Genomic DNA, 18,770 nt, shown 5'->3' with positions numbered 1-18,770 from the left:
GCGACTGGCAGCAGGCCCGGGAGCCGCGTGGTCGAGGCCTTGCCTCCCCGCGTGCGGACGGAGCCTCGGACGAGCACTCGGAGGCAGAAGGATTTCGTGGACGGGGGCGCTGCTACTGTCGGGTCGGAAGTGGCCGGGCGGCCCCCTGGCGTTGCAAGACCCACGGAGGGGAGGTCCGGGCGGGCTTCCCCCCCATCGGAGAGTACCGAGGATGACGAGGCCGGAGCCGGGAGACCGCATGAACGGCCTGGGAGGCAGCAGGCAAGTGCAGGGGGCTCCGGCCGGGGCCCTCTTGGCGGGAAGGTTGTTAAGGGGGGCTCTGCCACGGAGAGAGGCGGGAGTAGGCCAGTGGGGGGTGCCCAGGCCGTAGTCCCAAGGGGGGAGGGTCCCGGGGCCCCTAAGCGCAAACGTAGATCGAAAGGTGTGAGTTCCAGGGGCGGGGAGGGGTCTCGAGAGGTGGCCGGGTCAGATAGCGGGTCCCCAGTAAGGGTGGCGGGTAGGTCCGGGCTGTCGGGGTCTAGTCGGAAGGGGGGTAGGGGTAAAGGGGCGGGGGGAATAGGCGCTGAGCAAGGGGTTTCGGAGGTGGCCAGTCGGAAGAAGGCAGGAGGTCGGGGACCGGGATCCTCGGTAGGGGTCGGGCGGCGGGGGGGCCCGGATTCTGAGAGTGGTAGCGATAGTCCATCACCCGTTAGGTCTCAAGGGTCCCGGGAGGCGCGGGGGAGGTCGGGTCGGCACTGCTCCCCCTCGGACAGCTCGGCAGGGGAATGTGCGGCAGCCCCTAGGTATGGTCGGCAGGGGCGGCCTACTAGTAGTGTCGGGAGGAGTCGTAGCCCCAGGGGGCCCAGGGTGCCACGTGGTGGTAGAGGTCAGCGGGAGGCTTCGGTGCAGAGCAGGCGCTCCCGGGGTCGTGACGGGAGGGGTATTGATGTCCGTTACACCCTACCCAGGACTTCTTCTCCTTGTCCTAGGTCTCGGAGCCGTTCCGCCTCCTCGCAGGCTGGGCACCGGGTGGGCTCCCCGGTCGGCGAGACAGCAGCGGAAGTTCCTCTTCCTGGATGTCGGGCGATCCGCAATGCAGCCCCCGCCGTCCCGGTTTCGGGGGGCTTGGCCGGTGAGTCCATTGGGTCACTACACTCTAACGCATTGATTACCACACTGCAGGCACTACTCCACTCATTGGGGGCGGGGGGTGACGCTAGCGGCATCGGTCAGGTGTGGGCTCCGGGCGTTGGGGCTGCGGGCTCTCGGGTTGGGAACTCCACAGGGCCTAGTTCGGGCGGGGATATGGTGTTGCCGCAGGAAGTAGGGGAGCTTGGGAGCGAGAGGGCTGAGTTGACAGGGGGCATTCCCGACGCGGATAGACAGCACGCGTATGTGTCATTTGCGGGCCCGTTGGGGGTTCATTTGAAGCAGGAAGTAAAGGATAAAATATGGAAGGGGGAGTTTTGTGAGATCTTCTCCCTCCTCCCCTTGGAGGACTTTATAGACCTCAAGGAGGAGGATAAGAAAGACGAGAAGAAGGAGGAGGAGGAGAAAAGGAAGCGGTATCGCAAGATTCCGAAATCGTTCGGGAACTGGCTGAGGGCCTTTTGCGTACTGGCTAGCGTGCTCGGCGAGAAATCGCCGGGGTTATGCTCCTCGCTGTTTTGTTATTTGGATGGCATTTGGGAGGCGTACCGGACGTATGGAGGGTTGGCGTGGTGGCGGTACGATGAGCAGTTTAGGCAGCGGCTGGCGGCTAACCCGGGTATGCGGTGGGACCAAATGGACCTGCCGCTCTGGATGAAGTTAATGATGGCGCAAAAGGCGCAGCCCTTTCAGAACTCGGCCGGCGCTAGGGGGCAGTCCGCCTCGTCGGCCGCCTTACCAAAGGGCTTATGTTGGCTCTATAATGAGGGCCAATGCAAATGGGGGACCGCCTGTCGCTTCAAACACGAGTGCTCCGGCTGCGGAGGCGCTCATGGGCTCAACCGCTGCTTCAAGAAAGGGAAGTCCGGTGGCGCCGGTGCGACGGCCGCGGCCGGTGGAGGGGGAGCATCCGCTTCCCCTGGGCTTAACCCCAGTGAGACTAAGCGCGATGGAGCCATGGCTAAGCCGCTACGTTAACAGGGCGGACGCCGCTGTGCTCCGGGCGGGTTTTGAGAAGGGGTTTTTTATTCCGTTTCAGGAGCGGGAGGGGGGATCGGGAAGGCTGCGCAACCTGAAGTCTGTGGCTGACTTCCCGGACGTGGTTAGGGAGAAGCTGGGCAAGGAAGTCGGGCTCGGCCGCATGGCGGGCCCATTCACAGTGCCTCCGCTGGGAGGCCTGCGGATTTCCCCACTCGGGGTGGTTCCCAAAAAGGAGCCGGGTAAATTTAGGCTCATTCATCATCTCTCGTACCCAAAGGGAGAGTCGGTGAATGACGGTATTCATAAGGACTTATGCTCGGTGTCCTATGCGTCTTTCGACCGGGCGGTCGATTTGGTCCGGCAGGCCGGGCGTGGGGCTCTGATGGCGAAGGTGGATATTGAGGCCGCGTTTCGACTGCTGCCGGTCCACCGGGACTGTCATCACCTGCTGGGGTGTTTCTTCGAAGGGGACTACTTCGTGGACTTGTGCCTGCCCATGGGTTGTTCCATCTCGTGCTCCTATTTTGAGAAATTTAGCACTTTTCTCGAATGGGTGGTACGGGTGGAAGCAGGGAATCGTTTTATTGTACATTATTTAGATGATTTTCTGTGCGTGGGGCCGGCTGATTCCTTGGAATGCCTGCGCCTACTGCGGACGGTTGAGTGGGTGGCGGGCCACTTCGGGGTTCCGCTGGCGGCGGATAAAACTGAAGGCCCGACCACGTGTCTGAGTTTCCTGGGTCTGGAGATTGACTCTGGGTTGGGTGAATGCAGGCTGCCTCGAGATAAGCTGGACAAGCTTCGAGGGGCGGTGGCCGCTGTAGCGGGGGCGCGCAAGGTTACTCTGCGGCAGCTCCAGTCTTTGATTGGGCTGCTCAATTTTGCGTGTCGGGTAATCCCGATGGGACGGGTTTTCAGTCGCAGCCTATCGGCTGCTACTGCGGGGGTTCGGTCTCCGCACCATTTCATCAGGGTGTCGGCGGCCATAAAGGAGGATTTGGGCATTTGGGATGCCTTCTTGCAGGATTTTAATGGGACGGTGTTGTTCAGGCAGGAGGGCCAGTCATCGGCCGAGCTTGAACTTTTCACGGATGCTTCGGGCAGTGTGGGTTTTGGGGCATACTTTGGGGGCTGTTGGTGTGCGGAGAGGTGGCCGGACTCTTGGGGTTCGAGCCCTCTTATGCGCAACTTGGCTTTCCTTGAGTTATTCCCGTTGGTAGTTGCGATGGCACTATGGGGCGACAGGCTGCGTAATCGGAAAGTGGTCTTTTTCTCAGATAACATGGCGGTGGTTCACGCGGTGAATCGTCAGTCTGCGGCCTCGAGGCCGGTGGTTAGGCTGCTTAGGCGATTGGTGTTGCTGTGTATGTCTCGGAATGTTGTTTTTCGTGCGCGGCATGTTCCCGGTTATTTGAATGAGGTGGCTGACGCTCTGTCTCGTTTTCAGTGGTCCCGATTCTGGCTGGTGGCGCCGGGGGCTTCGAAGGACGGGCAGGCTTGCCCGGACGAGATTTGGCAGCTGGGAACATCCTGCTTGGAGGACTTGTGAAGGCTTCTCTGGCACCGGCCACTTGGGCCTCGTACAGTAAGGTTTGGGGCCTGTGGGAGCGGTCGCTGGACGGGCTGGCCATGGACAGCGGGGAAGCCCTGCGGGATGCTTTCCTGTGGTACACTTGTCAGTTGCTGGCGAAAAGGGCGTCGCCTGCCATGGTGGACAGGTCCATGGCGGCGATGGCGTTTTGGTTCAGATGGCATGGGAAGGAGGACTTTACTAAGACCTTCATTATCAGACAGGCCCTGAAGGGATATCGCAAGGGACGCAGGTCGCCGGATACCAGGCGCCCGGTGTCGGTTCGGCTACTGGGGGATTTAGTGGGTTTGTTGCCCGAACTCTGTTTCGATGGGTTCGAGGCTTCTCTGTTTAAGGTGGCGTTTATTTTGGCGTTTTTTGGGGCATTTCGAATTGGGGAATTGGTAAGCGCTAATAAGATGGTGCAAGGGGGCTTGCAATTTTCAGGGGTTCGTGTCTTAGATAGGAAGGTGGTGGTGCACCTTGGCAGGTCCAAAACGGATGTCCGCGGCGTGGGCCGGGACGTGGCGCTGGGGGCCTTGCCGGGCTCGGCTTTGTGCCCGCTGGCCGCTACGACTGAATACCTGGCGCGGAGGCCAGTGATGGGGGGTTCCCTGTTGGTGCATGCCGACGGATCCTCCCTCTCCCGGTTTCAGTTCACGAAAGTTTTTCGGTTGGGCTTGGGGAAGTTAGGGCTTCATGCTGAAAGATTTGGAACACACTCGTTCCGTATTGGGGCTGCCACGGAGGCGGCTCGGTTGGGATTGGGGGACGAGGTGGTGAAACGGATCGGGAGGTGGGAATCAGTAAGATTCCGTTCCTATGTCCGATTGGGTCTGTTGGAATAATGAGTTTGGGGACCGTTTTATGCAAAAAAAAAAAAAAAAAAAAAAAAAATGTATATATGCTGGGGATGAGCGACTTGTAACTGGCTGTACTGTAACGGTTCTCTGTGTTATTTGGGCTGGGGTGGGGGTCTCTGTCGGACTTCCCTCATCATTTGTTTTTTCCCCCCAGGGCGTGAGGCATGGATCGTGGGCCATTCGTTTGTCTTCTGGGCCGAGAGGAGGGCCGCAGCTCGAGCGCAAGGCCAGCAGCTGGGTTTTCCGAGGGGCCAGTTGGCAGTTCGCTGGTTTGGGTATCGGGGTTTCTGCTGGGGGGATGTTTGTGGTAAACTGTTTGGGATGCTGGCGGCGGGATACGCGCCAGACTTACTGGTTCTGCATCTTGGGGGTAATGACCTGGGTCTTACGCCGCAACGGCGGCTGGTGAAGTGGATGAAGCAGGACATCAATAAGTTGAGGGGCCTGCTTCCGGGGGTCATGTTGGTGTGGTCAGAGATTGTCCCGAGGCGCCGGTGGCGGCACGCTCGGGATCCGTTAGCTATGGATAGGTGCAGGAAGAAGGTGAATAGCTTGATGGCAAGCTTTGTGCGGAAGGTTGGGGGCGTAGTAGTAAGGCACTCGGAGTTGGAGGAAGGGTTGCCAGGATACTACCGCTCGGATGGTGTTCACCTCTCGGAGGTTGGTTTGGACCTGCTCAACTTGGGTTGGCAGGATGGTATCCGGATGGCTCTGTTTCTTCGGGGTGGCGGAGCTCAGACAGCTTAAGGGGTCAAGGTCTGAGCTTGTGGCGGGACGGGGAGCCGAAGGAGAGAAAATAGGCTCCCCTGGATGAACGTGAGGTGGAATAACAGATTGTGGTCATCGGTGGTTGAGAGGTTTCGAGTCCTGGAGGTGACTCAGAACCTGGTGGGGCAGGGGTATCCGGGTATACCCCTGCCGTGGTTAATGGTTGGTTGGTACTTTGGAATGTTGGTGGATGTTATAAATATGTTATAAATATGTATAGGTGTTATTATATGGGGGTCATTGCCTTTTGTATGGTAGCCGAAGGAACAGGATGCCAGGGGGCGGAGTATGGGGGGCAATGACCCATGTTTAATATGTTAATTTATTATTGTTATTATTATTATTATTATTATTATTATAATTATTGGTTAATAAAGCTGTGGACAAATTTCCCCATAATACTTAGTGTCTGTGTGTTATTGGGTTAGGTTATGGGGGTGGTTTGTCCTGGATTCCGACTGCCCAAATGGCGACTATACACCTGTCATGTAGCCCCATGTAGCCAGAGCGCAGCTAAGCGGAAAAAGGCCTTGACAGGGGTTAGGAGGCGGGCTTAGGAGGAAGTAAGCAAGGGTTGGATTATGGGTAAGTAGGATGGGCTATTTAAATGAGCAGCCATCTTAGGTGAGTCATTCTAACTTTCTACCCGGTTGAGTTTGTCCCACCCACCCTCCCTTTGTTTGTTATGTGTTTATTTAACCCGTTTCTTTCACAGCGGCGGGACGGGGAGCCGAAGGAGAGAAAATAGGCTCCCCTGGATGAACGTGAGGTGGAATAACAGATTGTGGTCATCGGTGGTTGAGAGGTTTCGAGTCCTGGAGGTGACTCAGAACCTGGTGGGGCAGGGGTATCCGGGTATACCCCTGCCGTGGTTAATGGTTGGTTGGTACTTTGGAATGTTGGTGGATGTTATAAATATGTTATAAATATGTATAGGTGTTATTATATGGGGGTCATTGCCTTTTGTATGGTAGCCGAAGGAACAGGATGCCAGGGGGCGGAGTATGGGGGGCAATGACCCATGTTTAATATGTTAATTTATTATTGTTATTATTATTATTATTATTATTATTATAATTATTGGTTAATAAAGCTGTGGACAAATTTCCCCATAATACTTAGTGTCTGTGTGTTATTGGGTTAGGTTATGGGGGTGGTTTGTCCTGGATTCCGACTGCCCAAATGGCGACTATACACCTGTCATGACCCTCACAGAGACATGACTCTTCTCATACACACATCAGTGGAGAAAAAACCCTGGGCATTTCTTTAACCCCTGCTCAAGGGCAGGATAACTTTTTTAAAGATTCATAGTAGCTCCATGAATGCCAAGTGCCAGAAAATGGCCTATAAATTGCTTAGTCGCTGGTACAGGACACCAGCCTATCTCTCCCGTCCCATGTTTACCCCAACACCTCAGAGTTGTGTTGTAGGTGTAGAGCAGGCTTCTCCAAACTCCAGGCCCTCCAGATGTTGCTTAACTACAACTCCCATGATTCTATGAATGAAATAGATGGGCTGAAAATCATGGGAGTTGTAGTTAAGCAACATCTGGAGGGCCGGAGTTTGGGGAAGCCTGGTGTAGAGAGTGGATGGAAGCTTTTCAAGTTTTTATGTCCTGGAAAAAACTGTTCCCAGAAAGCAATAGCAAAGATCTATGCTGATACTCTAATATTATCAGCACCCCCCAGAGGAAAGCAGGGAGGGTTGAAAAGTACTGCATGCAGGGATGGTGGGTAATCAGGCTTCCCCTTACAGGCAGCCTCCCAGCAGAGGCGTTGATGAAACATTATTGTGAACAGAATTAACATTAGGTAGTCTGACAATATATAAAAGATTATTTTTGTGACAATCCCATCAACGTGTATAAAACCAAGGCAGTGCTAAGAATATGTGTTGCTGTGAAATAACCACAAACTTACTCGTTCGCAGCCACGTGTCACGCAGCAGCAGAACTGTCCGCAGGGCTTCGGGTTGATATAAACACTCTCCCCCGTCTTTAGGAGGAGCTTATTGTAAAACGCTATGCTTTTTTCGGCTTTCTTCCTGAAATCACAAGAGAGGACAAAAGTGACTTGTTTTGCTAAATTAATTATATTCCAGTAAATCAAAGGACAAACGCTACCCCACCACTCTTAGGCTCACAAAAGGATCTCTGACAGACCTAATGGTAAAGGCTACCAACGTAGCCCGACCATGGTTCCTACATCTTCAAAAAGTGGATATTTGATGATTTCTTTATTTTTAAAGTGTCTATAGGTGCTTGAGAGAGGAGATTTCCACCATTTCCCTATAGTTCCTTATAAAATTCTAAAATATCTGTTTGCTCTGCTGGCTTCATTGTTTGGTTTTACGGTCCAAGAATCTGGCTCCATGGGAAGATGTAAGCATCAGTGAGACTCTATAACCAGCCATTGCTTACAAAGTGCCCTTGAATCAGATGAAATTGGAAGTATTGGTGGTGTTCTAATGCCAGCAGGGTCACGATCTCCTCCTAGTCTGCCAATTTCCCTTAAAGGGAGATGGAGCAAATGTCAATTAAACCCCTGTGTAGCCAGCATGTGAACGGTCTGGGGTCCATATACTATGGGGAAAAGGGGGCATTTGAATATAGGCATCAACCTAGTTCCTACTTGGCACATTTGTCTCCAACACTGAAGTCCCAAGAAATGTTAACTCCCATGGACCAATATCAAGGACTTTGCAACACTGTCATGGAGCACAATACCTCTCTCTGGAGAGACGAATCAGTTCACCAACATTGTAGCACAGGTGTACATCTAACACCTGGCAGGTCGGATAGGCTTCACTAGGAGAGGAGAGAGTGAATTAGAGCCATTTCACAGTTAATACACCAGCAAAATATCCGTGCCAGCGGACAAAACATTGTGTAAATCATCTGCCAGAAAATATCCAAAGCTACAATTAGGGCTGCGACCCCTAGTCAAATGGAGATGCTTTGCTAAATTCTTTTTTTATATATATTAAATGGCAGTAGAACAATGTGTCACCAAGCTAATAATGTGCATGTCAAGAAATATTTTCAAATGTAATAAACACAAAAAAAACAAAACTAAATGTAACGAACTCACTATGCAGCTGGGAAAAAATTAATTGTCAAAAATTGCTGTGCTTAATTTCGTGGTCATACCTCCACCTCCATCCATACCATTCGTAGCAGGATAGGTGGACAGGAGGGAAGACCGGGTACAATCCCTGGTATATAGTGGGACAAGGCACTAAAATCAGGGGTGCTCAAAAACTATTTTTATTTATTGCCGCCTCTCCAACAGAAGTCACTAGAGTAGAACATCATACCATGTGCCATCAGAAAGTCCATCTAGTCTCTGGCAAGGAAGACAAGAAGGAGGCAATATATCGATAGAGGCTAAAATATTTCACTAAGCTAAAGGCAGGAGGAATACACAGTGGGCAGGGGTGCCATGTTGTTTGGGACTCTAGATCTGGATATTAACCCTACAAAACTCTTAAAGAGAAACAGTAGCAAGTCAGGTGTTGGGTGTCTGACACCCAGTATGAGTCACAGATTTCTTGTTGCACCTGAAATGTCTGCGGATGTTCTCTTTGTCAACATCTCGGGGCAAGCCAGTGACGAACAGGGTTTGCTTCACCTTCAAAGAAATAATGACTGCATTAATTTAACAATAACATTGATAAAATAGAATAAAACAAAATATAACCGAATGTATACGTTTCTGAACTTTTATTCTCCAGTAGCACTCTAATTTTACCAGCCCCTTTTTGTAGTTTGGGATTTTGAAGGCTTGGAAAAAAAAAAAACACAACACATATAGAACCTAATGCTGTGTGTGGATGATCATTATTTCTTGAAGGTACGAGAGGGCTATGAACAGGAACCTAATCTGCTAGCATCAGTACTAGAATTTAGGGAATTATTACCTGCCACCTATTGTTTAGACAAGCCTATTACATTACTTTAACATTTCGTTTTGTCTACCAATCCTATTTAAAAAAAAAAAAAGCTCTTTTAGTGGTGTAGTCTCATCTCCATTATATCATTCTCCAAACCATATCTGTTTGGAATGGATAATTAGTCAGCCGATGTGGCAGGGAGTTTTCAAAGTTATATGCAGGGTATAAGGAGTGTGAGTGGGTAATTAACCTACAGAGATCCTCCTCTACCATAATCAAACCTCAATTTTATTCTAATCAGCCATTTCTATAAACCACACGTGCAAGCTTGATATCTACCTAGCAATGCTCTGGCTGAGCCAAACATGTCAGTTAAAAAAAAACCGCCTTGGTTATTGGATTCCTTCTCTATAACTATCAGAACTAAGAGAGCAGGAATCATAGAATATATTTGTACTTACTGTTCCTTCATCTTTATATTGAATGGCAGATGTGTGATGTCTCATGAAAACCACAACAAGGATCAGATAAACAACTCCTATAACTGTGTGCAACCACAGGAGGTTACTTCTGTTAAAGGAAATGAATATAATTGGAAAAAGACACATTAAATAAAAAATATGTAACATAGAAGGAAGAAGTTACCCTCTAAATAGAAGCCATTAACAGGTCCCCCCTTCTACTTACTCATACTGGAGATTTGCAATGGTCGTCCTCCCAAAATTGAGTGGGTCCCTATCTAAAGACAAATACAAACAAACATTTATTAACAACAAGGATACTACGGAGGGGGCTTCAAATGCTCTCACTTCTTTTGCTCCAGAAACTATCAAGTCTAGAAAACGAATGTCAAATAAAATTAAAGAATCAGTCACCAGGAATATACAGGGATGGTGATTAAGGTCGCTAAAATGTCAGAATAAGGAAAACTTTATTGGACTTAATACCCCAAAATTGGCATCTAACATTATAAGGGAATATTTGCAATGGGGTTACTATAAATCTCCAAAAATAGTATATAACTTGTTTGTTAATTATAGACAGTTGAGCATGGATTCACTGCCTAGTAGCTATGGACACATCTCTCCAAACACATACAGGAAAAATTGCTGTCTGAAACAGAATGGTTTAACTGCCCTCACAGCAAAAACAGGCAGATATTGTTTATATATATATATATTTGTGTACGGGATTATGAAAAGGGGCGTACATTCCAAGTAGGTTTAGTTTTAACAAATAATAGTCGGTTGAGGTGTGCCGAAACCGACGAGAGGCTAGGCCTGTAAAAAAGAGGGCCCGCCTGGTTATAATGATATGTGAAGAGGGTGTGGTGGGAGGGGAACTTCCGGAATCGACGAAGACAGGTGAGTAGGGGTTTGCTGGGTTTATATATGCCTAAATCCCTCCCACAACTTCAGGCATACGCCTTCTATTTGTGTACGGGATTATGAAAAGGGGCGTACATTCCAAGTAGGTTTAGTTTTAACAAATAATAGTCGGTTGAGGTGTGCCGAAACCGACGAGAGGCTAGGCCTGTAAAAAAGAGGCCAAAAAGTAAGTAACGTTTATATATTTATTAACATCACAATAATAAACATTATTTAGACATACTGTGAAAAGCGAGTCTGATCTCTTTCTCTGGGTTTGGAATGTACCGGTTATATACTGCAGATTTCCAGCGTCCCATTTTCTTTATTATGTGCGATGGGACATGATTACTTGAAGCCGTGGTGGCTGCTCCGATTCGAAACGAGTGTCCTGAGAAGGAGTTTGGATTGAGGCCAAGTCTAAGTAATAATGAACGTATGTATAGCATGAAGTGTTTTGTCGTGAGTGGTTTTCCTTGTAGGGACAAAAGCGGCAGTTCTGGATTCCTAATCTGCTGACTTAACAAGTTATCCAGCACCTGGACTGGGCAACACTTAGACCCTGTAGGGAAATACTTAACCTCCACGGGGGGGCCTGTTTGACTTGTTTTTGTACGGGGAATAACTAATATATAATGATCATTTATTTTGGACAAATTTTTCTGTTTAAGGCAAGTGTCTGTGTCTGTTATTTTTTCTACTGAAAACTCTTTGGGCCGTAGGAATCCGAAAAAAGCCAAATAAGCTGCGGATTTAATTATCAGATTAGTAGGGCAATCAAAAGGACCTTTATCTAAGAGCTCAGAGATCTTCTCAAAGATGTTACTGTCAATTGGGAGTCTCACAAGGGTTTTATGGTTATTTAGTCTCTGGATACCTTTAAGAACGTTTTTAATTGGGTATGTGGACAAGAAAGGGGTCTTATCGGGATAGATAGTAAGCATGAAGTGTTGTATACCTGTTAAGTATAGTTTGATGGTGTTGTATGCAAGCTTTAATGAGATGTGGCAAAAAGTTGAAAATGCAACCATAGTTTCTACTGAAAATCGATTTATTATGTTAAAGTTGCGTACAAAATTATTAAACATTTCAAATGCCCTATTGTACGCTTTTTTTGTGTTTGCCGATAACCCGGCCTGTGCTAGAACTCTACCCTGGGCCAATAATTGATCTAAAGCATGATTAGATCTGCGAACTGTGGGGGAGTTTTGGGTTGCTTGTTCGCAGTAGGGTGAAGGCGGAAAAATTCCTGAAAATTGAAACGTGACAATGCGTCAGCAGCGTTATTGAACATTCCTGGAACATGAATACAACAAATGTAAAACTGCCAGTTTGCTGCTAACCAAGTGAGCCTTCTTACTAACTTCATGATAGACAGGGACTGAGACCGGCCTTTGTTAATTATATTGCAGGCTGCGATGTTATCCGAAAGACACTTAACCGCTTTACCCCTCCAATTTTCACCCCAAATGTGTGCTGCTGCTACTATGGGAAAGATTTCGAATAACGCTGAGGTTTTGTCGAAGTTATCTAGTGTGTTAGTCTCAGGCGGCCAACTGTCATATACCCATTCGTCCCCAAATATTGCTGCGTACCCGACTGAAGCTGCAGCGTCTGTCCAGATAACTGGAGAATCGTCGGAGATGGGAGGAATGAACAATGACCTACCATTCCACGAGGACAAGAATAGTTTCCACATTTCTAGGTCAGCCCTTGCTGAATTGTCTAAATTGATCTTAGTGTCGTCGTCAGGGAGGCCGTGTAGTAGCGAGAGTAACCTGGAGATAAAAGATCTGCCTTGCGGGATAACTCTCATGGCAAAGTTAAGAGAGCCCAAGAGAGACTGTAATTCTTTCCTGGTGCAAGACCCGAGGTTGGTGCAGGTGTGAATGCAATCTAAAATCCTATCCACCTTGATTTGAGGGAGGCTAGTTTGCATGGATACAGAATTGATCGTGATCCCTAAAAAGGTGATTTCTGTATCGGGACCCTCAGTCTTATTTGCGGCTATGGGAACACCAAGTTCCTCAAATAAGGAGAGTGCCCTATGTAGGCTGAGCGGTGTGCAGTAGTGAGGTTCTATATACAGAAAATCGTCAAGGTAGTGGATTACTACTGGGCATCTGGACTCGTTGAGTAACAGCCAATTCAGGGTCTCTGCAAACAAGTCGAAAAGTTTCGGGCTACTTTTTGAGCCAAAGGTCAGCCTGGTTGCAAAATAATATTCCCCTTGCCACTTGACCCCGTGTAGGTGCCAGAGCGACTGCTTAATAGGTAGCAGCTTAAAAGCATTCGAGATATCCGTTTTGCTCAACCAGGCTGCCTTACCGAGGTTGACAATGGCTTGAATGGCATCGTCAATCTTGGCGTATTGCAGTGAGAAGTCTTCGGATGGAATAAGGGAATTTAAACTTGGGGAGGTGGAAGAGTGCGGTGCAGAGAAGTCAATTATTAACCTCTTTTTGTCGTTGAATTTACCCGTGGCTATACCTAAAGGACTCGTTCTCCAGGACGTGAAAGGTGGTGTGGTGAAGGGACCTATCATGAAACCATTTTCCACCTCTTTGTCGAGGAGATGTTTTAGACTGGCTGGGTCGGATATTGCCGACTGCAGGTTGGGGCATTCTAGTGTGCCTGAAGGGAGTGCCACAAAACCTGTGTGAAAGCCTTTGGTGAAACCGGAGATGAGAAAGTCCGCTAATTGAGAAGAAGGATGTGCAGTCAGGTAGCGTTGCAAATTTGGTACATTTATTGGAGTAATTGCCTTTTTCGGAAACAGTTTGTTCGGGCACATCGTTTTTGCGTGTGCCCTGAAACAGACAGAACAAACGTGGAGCAATCTACATGCGCTATAACTACATCCCCCTTCATTAAAGTTATTACAAACCTGCGTTTTCCCGAGAAACACTATGGGTCTGCCTAATTTGTCCTTCATTTCCCGTTGACTAGAATAGTCTGGGTAAGCGAAACTAGTAGACGGACTAACTGCGGTACTAGGACAAAAGTTCGAAGTATGAGAAGCTGAAGCGCATATTGCACATGCTGGTGTCTTAAGCCCGGCGAAATGCCTACAAAATAATTCAGTGTCCAACTGACTCCAATCAGTGGGAGTGTTGAACTGTGCCAGGGATGCGGCTGATCTGGCTGAAAAGGACTTGTGGTAGTCGTAGAACGCATAACCACCGTACTTGTAGGCTAGGTCCACCAGCTTGTGCAAATATAAGTCCAGCTCTTCCCTACGGTACGGGAAAGCGGAGCAAATTACGTCTCTATATAATCCAAAGGCTAATACGAACTCGGGAATATTAAGTTTTTTATTAAGCCTAGGGTCCCTGGCTTTCATCACTACAGATATATCTTCAAAGGTGTAAGCCCTGTTCTCGATAACATCCTGTGATGCGATGAGGAGGGAAGCTAAGTTAACATCCTTCCCTTCTATTATGTCCCGTCTAAGGTTTTGTGGGATTAAATGAACAGGATTAATGATATTAGACTTTTTGACAGGAGTAGTAGTGGCGTTACCTCCTAAGTCGGACTCTGGTTGTACCAGAGGAACCTGAACTTCCGTAACGCCGGACCGACCAGAGGCTTCCAGGGTATCTAGCCTGGTACTAATGCCGGCTACAGAGGAGACCAAAGAGGACATCATGCTCCGCAGTTCAGCTAAACTATTCTGTATAGAACCGTCAGAACTAGGGCCTGGTGAATCCTCCGCAATTTGGGCGTTAAGCAAACGGAAGAGTTCAGCTTTCCTGGCTGTAGCCGGGAAGGGAATATTCCTCCTATTCAGCTCGGCCGTAATCTTTGGAATAGTCCAGGATCTGTAGCTGGATGAGGCACTAGGCTGACTTGGCTGGGAGCTAGATCTGGACGGAGTGCTTGCGACTGATTGTTCATCGTCTGGAACCGAGGCTGTTGACATGCTACGGCATGAGAGGAAACATAGTGTTAATTTTTTTTTTTTTTTTTTTTTTTTTTTGTTGTGTGTGTGTGTGTGTGTGTGTGCTGGTTGACTAGCTAGTGCCACCGTGGCGAAGCAATTAAACTAGGTTGGTGACTGGTGAGGCCCTGCTAAGTGCCAAGTGGCTTGAGAGGCTCTAACTATGAGTTGGCGCGAGGGGATTTGAGGCCACTGAGCGTTGTGGCGGGGTGTTGGCCTCTCGGTGAGAAGTAATCATAAGACAGACTGGGGGTGACTGGTGAGGCCCTCTCTATACAAAATGCGAGGCGGCTAACTATGATTTGGCCCGAGGGGCGTAGTACCTCCGAGTTGAGGATGGGAGTTGGCCTCGCGGGACCACTAACCTAGGCGAAGAAGCCAGGGGAAGATTACCGCTATTGGGCTCCTGAAACCCTAGCAACCAGCAACGACTAACTGGACGGGGAATAGCGGCGACTGAACGTGCTCGTATTGTGATATTATTAGACTTACCTGCACGATGAATTAGTGACAGGATTAACTTAAGATGACCTAGAGAGTAATTTACACTGTCGGCTTGTACTGCTGACGTCCCGAATTGCAGAAAATGGACACAGGTGATGTTAGATAAAATAAAAAAGAAACAAGCCAATTTTTAGTTTATGAAAAAATTTTTTACCGACTCCTATTAGTAATGAGCAAGGTAGGAAGGAATAACGTAGTGTAGGAAGGGAAATATTACTAACCAAACCGTAACTTGTAATACAGCTTTAATTTGCAGAACGTATCCTGGAAGAATTACCCCTGTAAATTTTAAAACAAAGCATACAGAGGAGACCCATGAATTTAGCAATCAATAAAGAAATTAATTTAGCAAGTAAATGAAAATATACACATACTAGGTTTAACCCATTTGTATATACCACAACAACTGCTAGTGAAATTCAAGATATGGTAATGTGTAGAATTTAATGTAACCCAAATTTGCCAATCTGTCACCATGACTCACTATACTAGACAAAAATACCTTCCTGTTACGCAGAAACGTTCATGTGCTTGAAATTGGTTGTAAATTAGAATGTTATATGTGTTTAATAGCATGCCACTCTAAGGATAAAATAACTAGTTTAGTACTACCAACATAGACCGAAACTAACGAGAATTTGAGCCTAAGAATAGCGTTATGGAGGATAAGTGATTGTACTGCCGACATCAGATGCGTAGTTTGAACGGCGTTTTTGAAACGTGAGTAAGTGATATTATGAGCTGTTTGTGTTAGCCGAACGCGAAAGCATAAACGACATGAATTAATCTAACGGAGTGGACTTACAGTTGTCGGGTGACCTTACTGATGCCAGCGTTCTGGTGGAAACTGCGCTGACCGGCGGGCTGTGCGAACGTCGCGGACGAATGACGTCAGAGGGTCTGTGAAGCGGAATGAAGGCGAACTTCCGGAATCGACGAAGACAGGTGAGTAGGGGTTTGCTGGGTTTATATATGCCTAAATCCCTCCCACAACTTCAGGCATACGCCTTCTATATATATATATAACACATATAGGTATAGGAGCACTGTGTATATATCATTGTCATTTTATTTGGGTTTCTTTTTCTGTTACATGTATGCATTCTGTTGCCCCTATGCACGACGATCTCGGCAATTAAACACTTTAAATATATCCCCTGTCCGGTCTCAAGGAGCATCCTCCACTGAAAGAAGGAGTAATTCTCCCCCCAGGCAGGCGGAAACACAATGTTGCACTGCATCGTAGAGTTTACTACGATCACCATGGCAACGTGACGCAGCCGGGTCACGTGGAGGACCCCAGCTGACCCGGAACAAGGAAGTGTATGGCGCGCATGCGCAATAGAGCCGACTAGACGCCGTGCATGGGAGACAACAAGTAACAGCTGTATATTGGTAAGTGTTAAATGATTTCTAGTCCTATATAAGCCTGTCATTTTATGATGTGATTTTTATATGTCCTGATGAAAGCTCCAAGCAGGAGCTGAAACGTTGACCCTTTGGATTGACTTACAATAAAACAACGAATTCCTGGAAGACCTAGAGTGCCGGTATTATTTTTCCATTATCTTTGTATTATATTTTGACTGCGCACCAGGCAATATCCTCATAGTTGGAGTGCTGGAATATCCAATTTTTGTATATGTATATATATATATATATATATATATATATATATATATATATATATATATATATATATATATATATATATATATATAGTCAGTGGGACAGGAAGGGATTAGGAATGCTGAAAGTTAAGTGAGTGACAAGTAATATTAAATAAAAACGCATTTTACCCATTAGATCTCCTGTAAGGTTGGCGGGAAGGATGACCGCGATGGACAGGATGCACGCAATGACAAGCAGACAGATGATATGACGTTGGAAGGAAAGATAATGGGACGCGTCCTCTCCGCATCGCTCATGAATGTCTTCATCACTGGAAAGCACAGGAAAACATTTTAAACTTGTGGTGTGTACACTCCGAACAAGTGTAAATTGTTTTCGAATAGAAGATGTGATATTTTACCTACTAACCCCTTCGTTATAAAGCAATGTGTTTGAGAAAAAAAAAAAAAAAGAAAAGTATTAGCCAAAAATGTATTTGAAAGAAGGGATACAGAGATAGCACATAAACTTATAATAAAACAGCGGCATTTGTAAATAGATTGGTTTTCAAACATAAAAAGTAAAGCTAAGTAAATTTGCACACTGCATTTTTTTGCTCATCTTTTAGAGACATTTTAGAGACATTATGGGGAAAGGAAACCTTTAGACAATACACTGCGTCCTGTAATACTGTGTACGGAGTCTGCATAAGTCTGCTTATAGGTATTTTCTAGGACCCCGATTGCATTATCAGCAGTACAGCTTGCTGAAAATAGCTACTTATTGTGACCTCTTAATACTCACATACAAAAAATACAGTTAAAGGGACACTATAGTCACCAGAACAACTAAAGCTTATTGAATTTATTCTGGTGATTAGAATCATTCCCTTCAGGCTTTTTGCTGTAAACACTGTCTTTTCAGAGAAAATGCAGTGTTTACATTACAGCCTAGTGATAACTTCACTGGCCACTCCTCAGATGGCTGCTAGAAGTGCTTCCTGGGGCAGTGCTGCACAATGTGACATATTCAGTTCAGACACTGAACTTTCCTCATAGAGATGCATGGATTCAATGAATCTCTATGAGGAGATGCTGATTGGCCAGGGCCGTGTTTGACTTGTGCTGGCTCTGCCCCTGACCTGCCTTCTTGACAGTCTCAGCCAATTCTGTGGGGAATCATTGTGATTGGCTCAGACCACCACTTCTGATGATGTCAGCAGGCAAGAGGCAGGTCAGAGGCAGATAGGGGCTTGAATAGAAGTAAGAATGGAATAGAAGTAAGATTTTGACTGGAGGCTTCTGGTAGACATTTACAGAACATGCTATTTTTACAAGTGCATTTATTATATATTAAATCTGTGTTAAACACATTATGAGAAGAGACAGACAGATTCTTGACAACAAGTTCCTCAAAACCAATGCACGGTCTGTTCGTGTATCATCTGAACGAAGAGAGCGGCCACTTCCCAACACTTTTACATTTATTCAGATTGGCAATTATATATTTGTGATGAATGACAATTAAGAAATCCACATCAACTTATCCTACAACTGGATGCATCTATTTTAGATCCCTGTCCATCATTGTTATGAGCCATGTCTTTTTTGTCCCGGCAGTCAACATAGAGAGAGCATTAAGAAAACAGGAGAATTGTAATAATGTTTCTAAATATCTTCTTCTTATGCAATGTTTCCCCCTGGCTTTCCCTTGTTTGAAGTGGGCTATGCGGCCATCTGCTAATTTTATTTTTATTTTTTTAATAGAAATTTGAAATTAAACAGAAATTCTAATAGAAAAATAAATTAAAAGTGATTTTGTGTTTTATTCAAGAGAAGGGACAGTTCCCCTCTAACAAGATAATAATAAAGACATTTTCTGGCGACGGATGCTGAATACATACAGTTTTTTTTGCAAGTACTTTAAACTTACTTCATTTGAAAAACAGAAACCATCCATGAACAAAATCCCTGAAAAAATAAATTAAAAAAAAAAAAAGAGTAAAATACATATAGAATATAAGTGATAAAACACAATATTGTTTTTAAATTCAGACCACATAAACCAGTGCAAACCAAATTAATAAAAACTCAATTATACACTTTCAGAAAAAAATAAAAACCTCAAATAATTCAAAGACTCCG

General features: G+C 46.7%; 1 protein-coding gene across 2 annotated transcripts in view; it reads right to left on the bottom strand.

Annotated features, from left to right (window-relative positions):
• Window positions 1-18,770, bottom strand: part of TMEM63A (transmembrane protein 63A) — a 61,209-nt gene that overhangs the window by 17,253 nt on the left and 25,186 nt on the right. For both annotated transcript variants that reach the window (XM_063444063.1, XM_063444064.1), the window contains exons 5-11: window positions 18,559-18,596; window positions 16,815-16,957; window positions 9,892-9,943; window positions 9,666-9,774; window positions 8,872-8,942; window positions 8,039-8,119; window positions 7,233-7,356 (exon numbers count right to left, since the gene is read on the bottom strand). In XM_063444063.1, the coding sequence (XP_063300133.1) occupies window positions 7,233-7,356; window positions 8,039-8,119; window positions 8,872-8,942; window positions 9,666-9,774; window positions 9,892-9,943; window positions 16,815-16,957; window positions 18,559-18,596 (618 nt within the window). The remainder of the gene's footprint in view (window positions 1-7,232; window positions 7,357-8,038; window positions 8,120-8,871; window positions 8,943-9,665; window positions 9,775-9,891; window positions 9,944-16,814; window positions 16,958-18,558; window positions 18,597-18,770) is intronic.

This window comes from Pelobates fuscus, chromosome 2 (assembly GCF_036172605.1).
Source record: "Pelobates fuscus isolate aPelFus1 chromosome 2, aPelFus1.pri, whole genome shotgun sequence".
Lineage (NCBI taxonomy): Eukaryota > Metazoa > Chordata > Amphibia > Anura > Pelobatidae > Pelobates > Pelobates fuscus.
The sequence above is the reverse complement of the archived record's forward strand: the minus strand, read 5'-3'. Positions and strand labels throughout refer to the sequence as shown.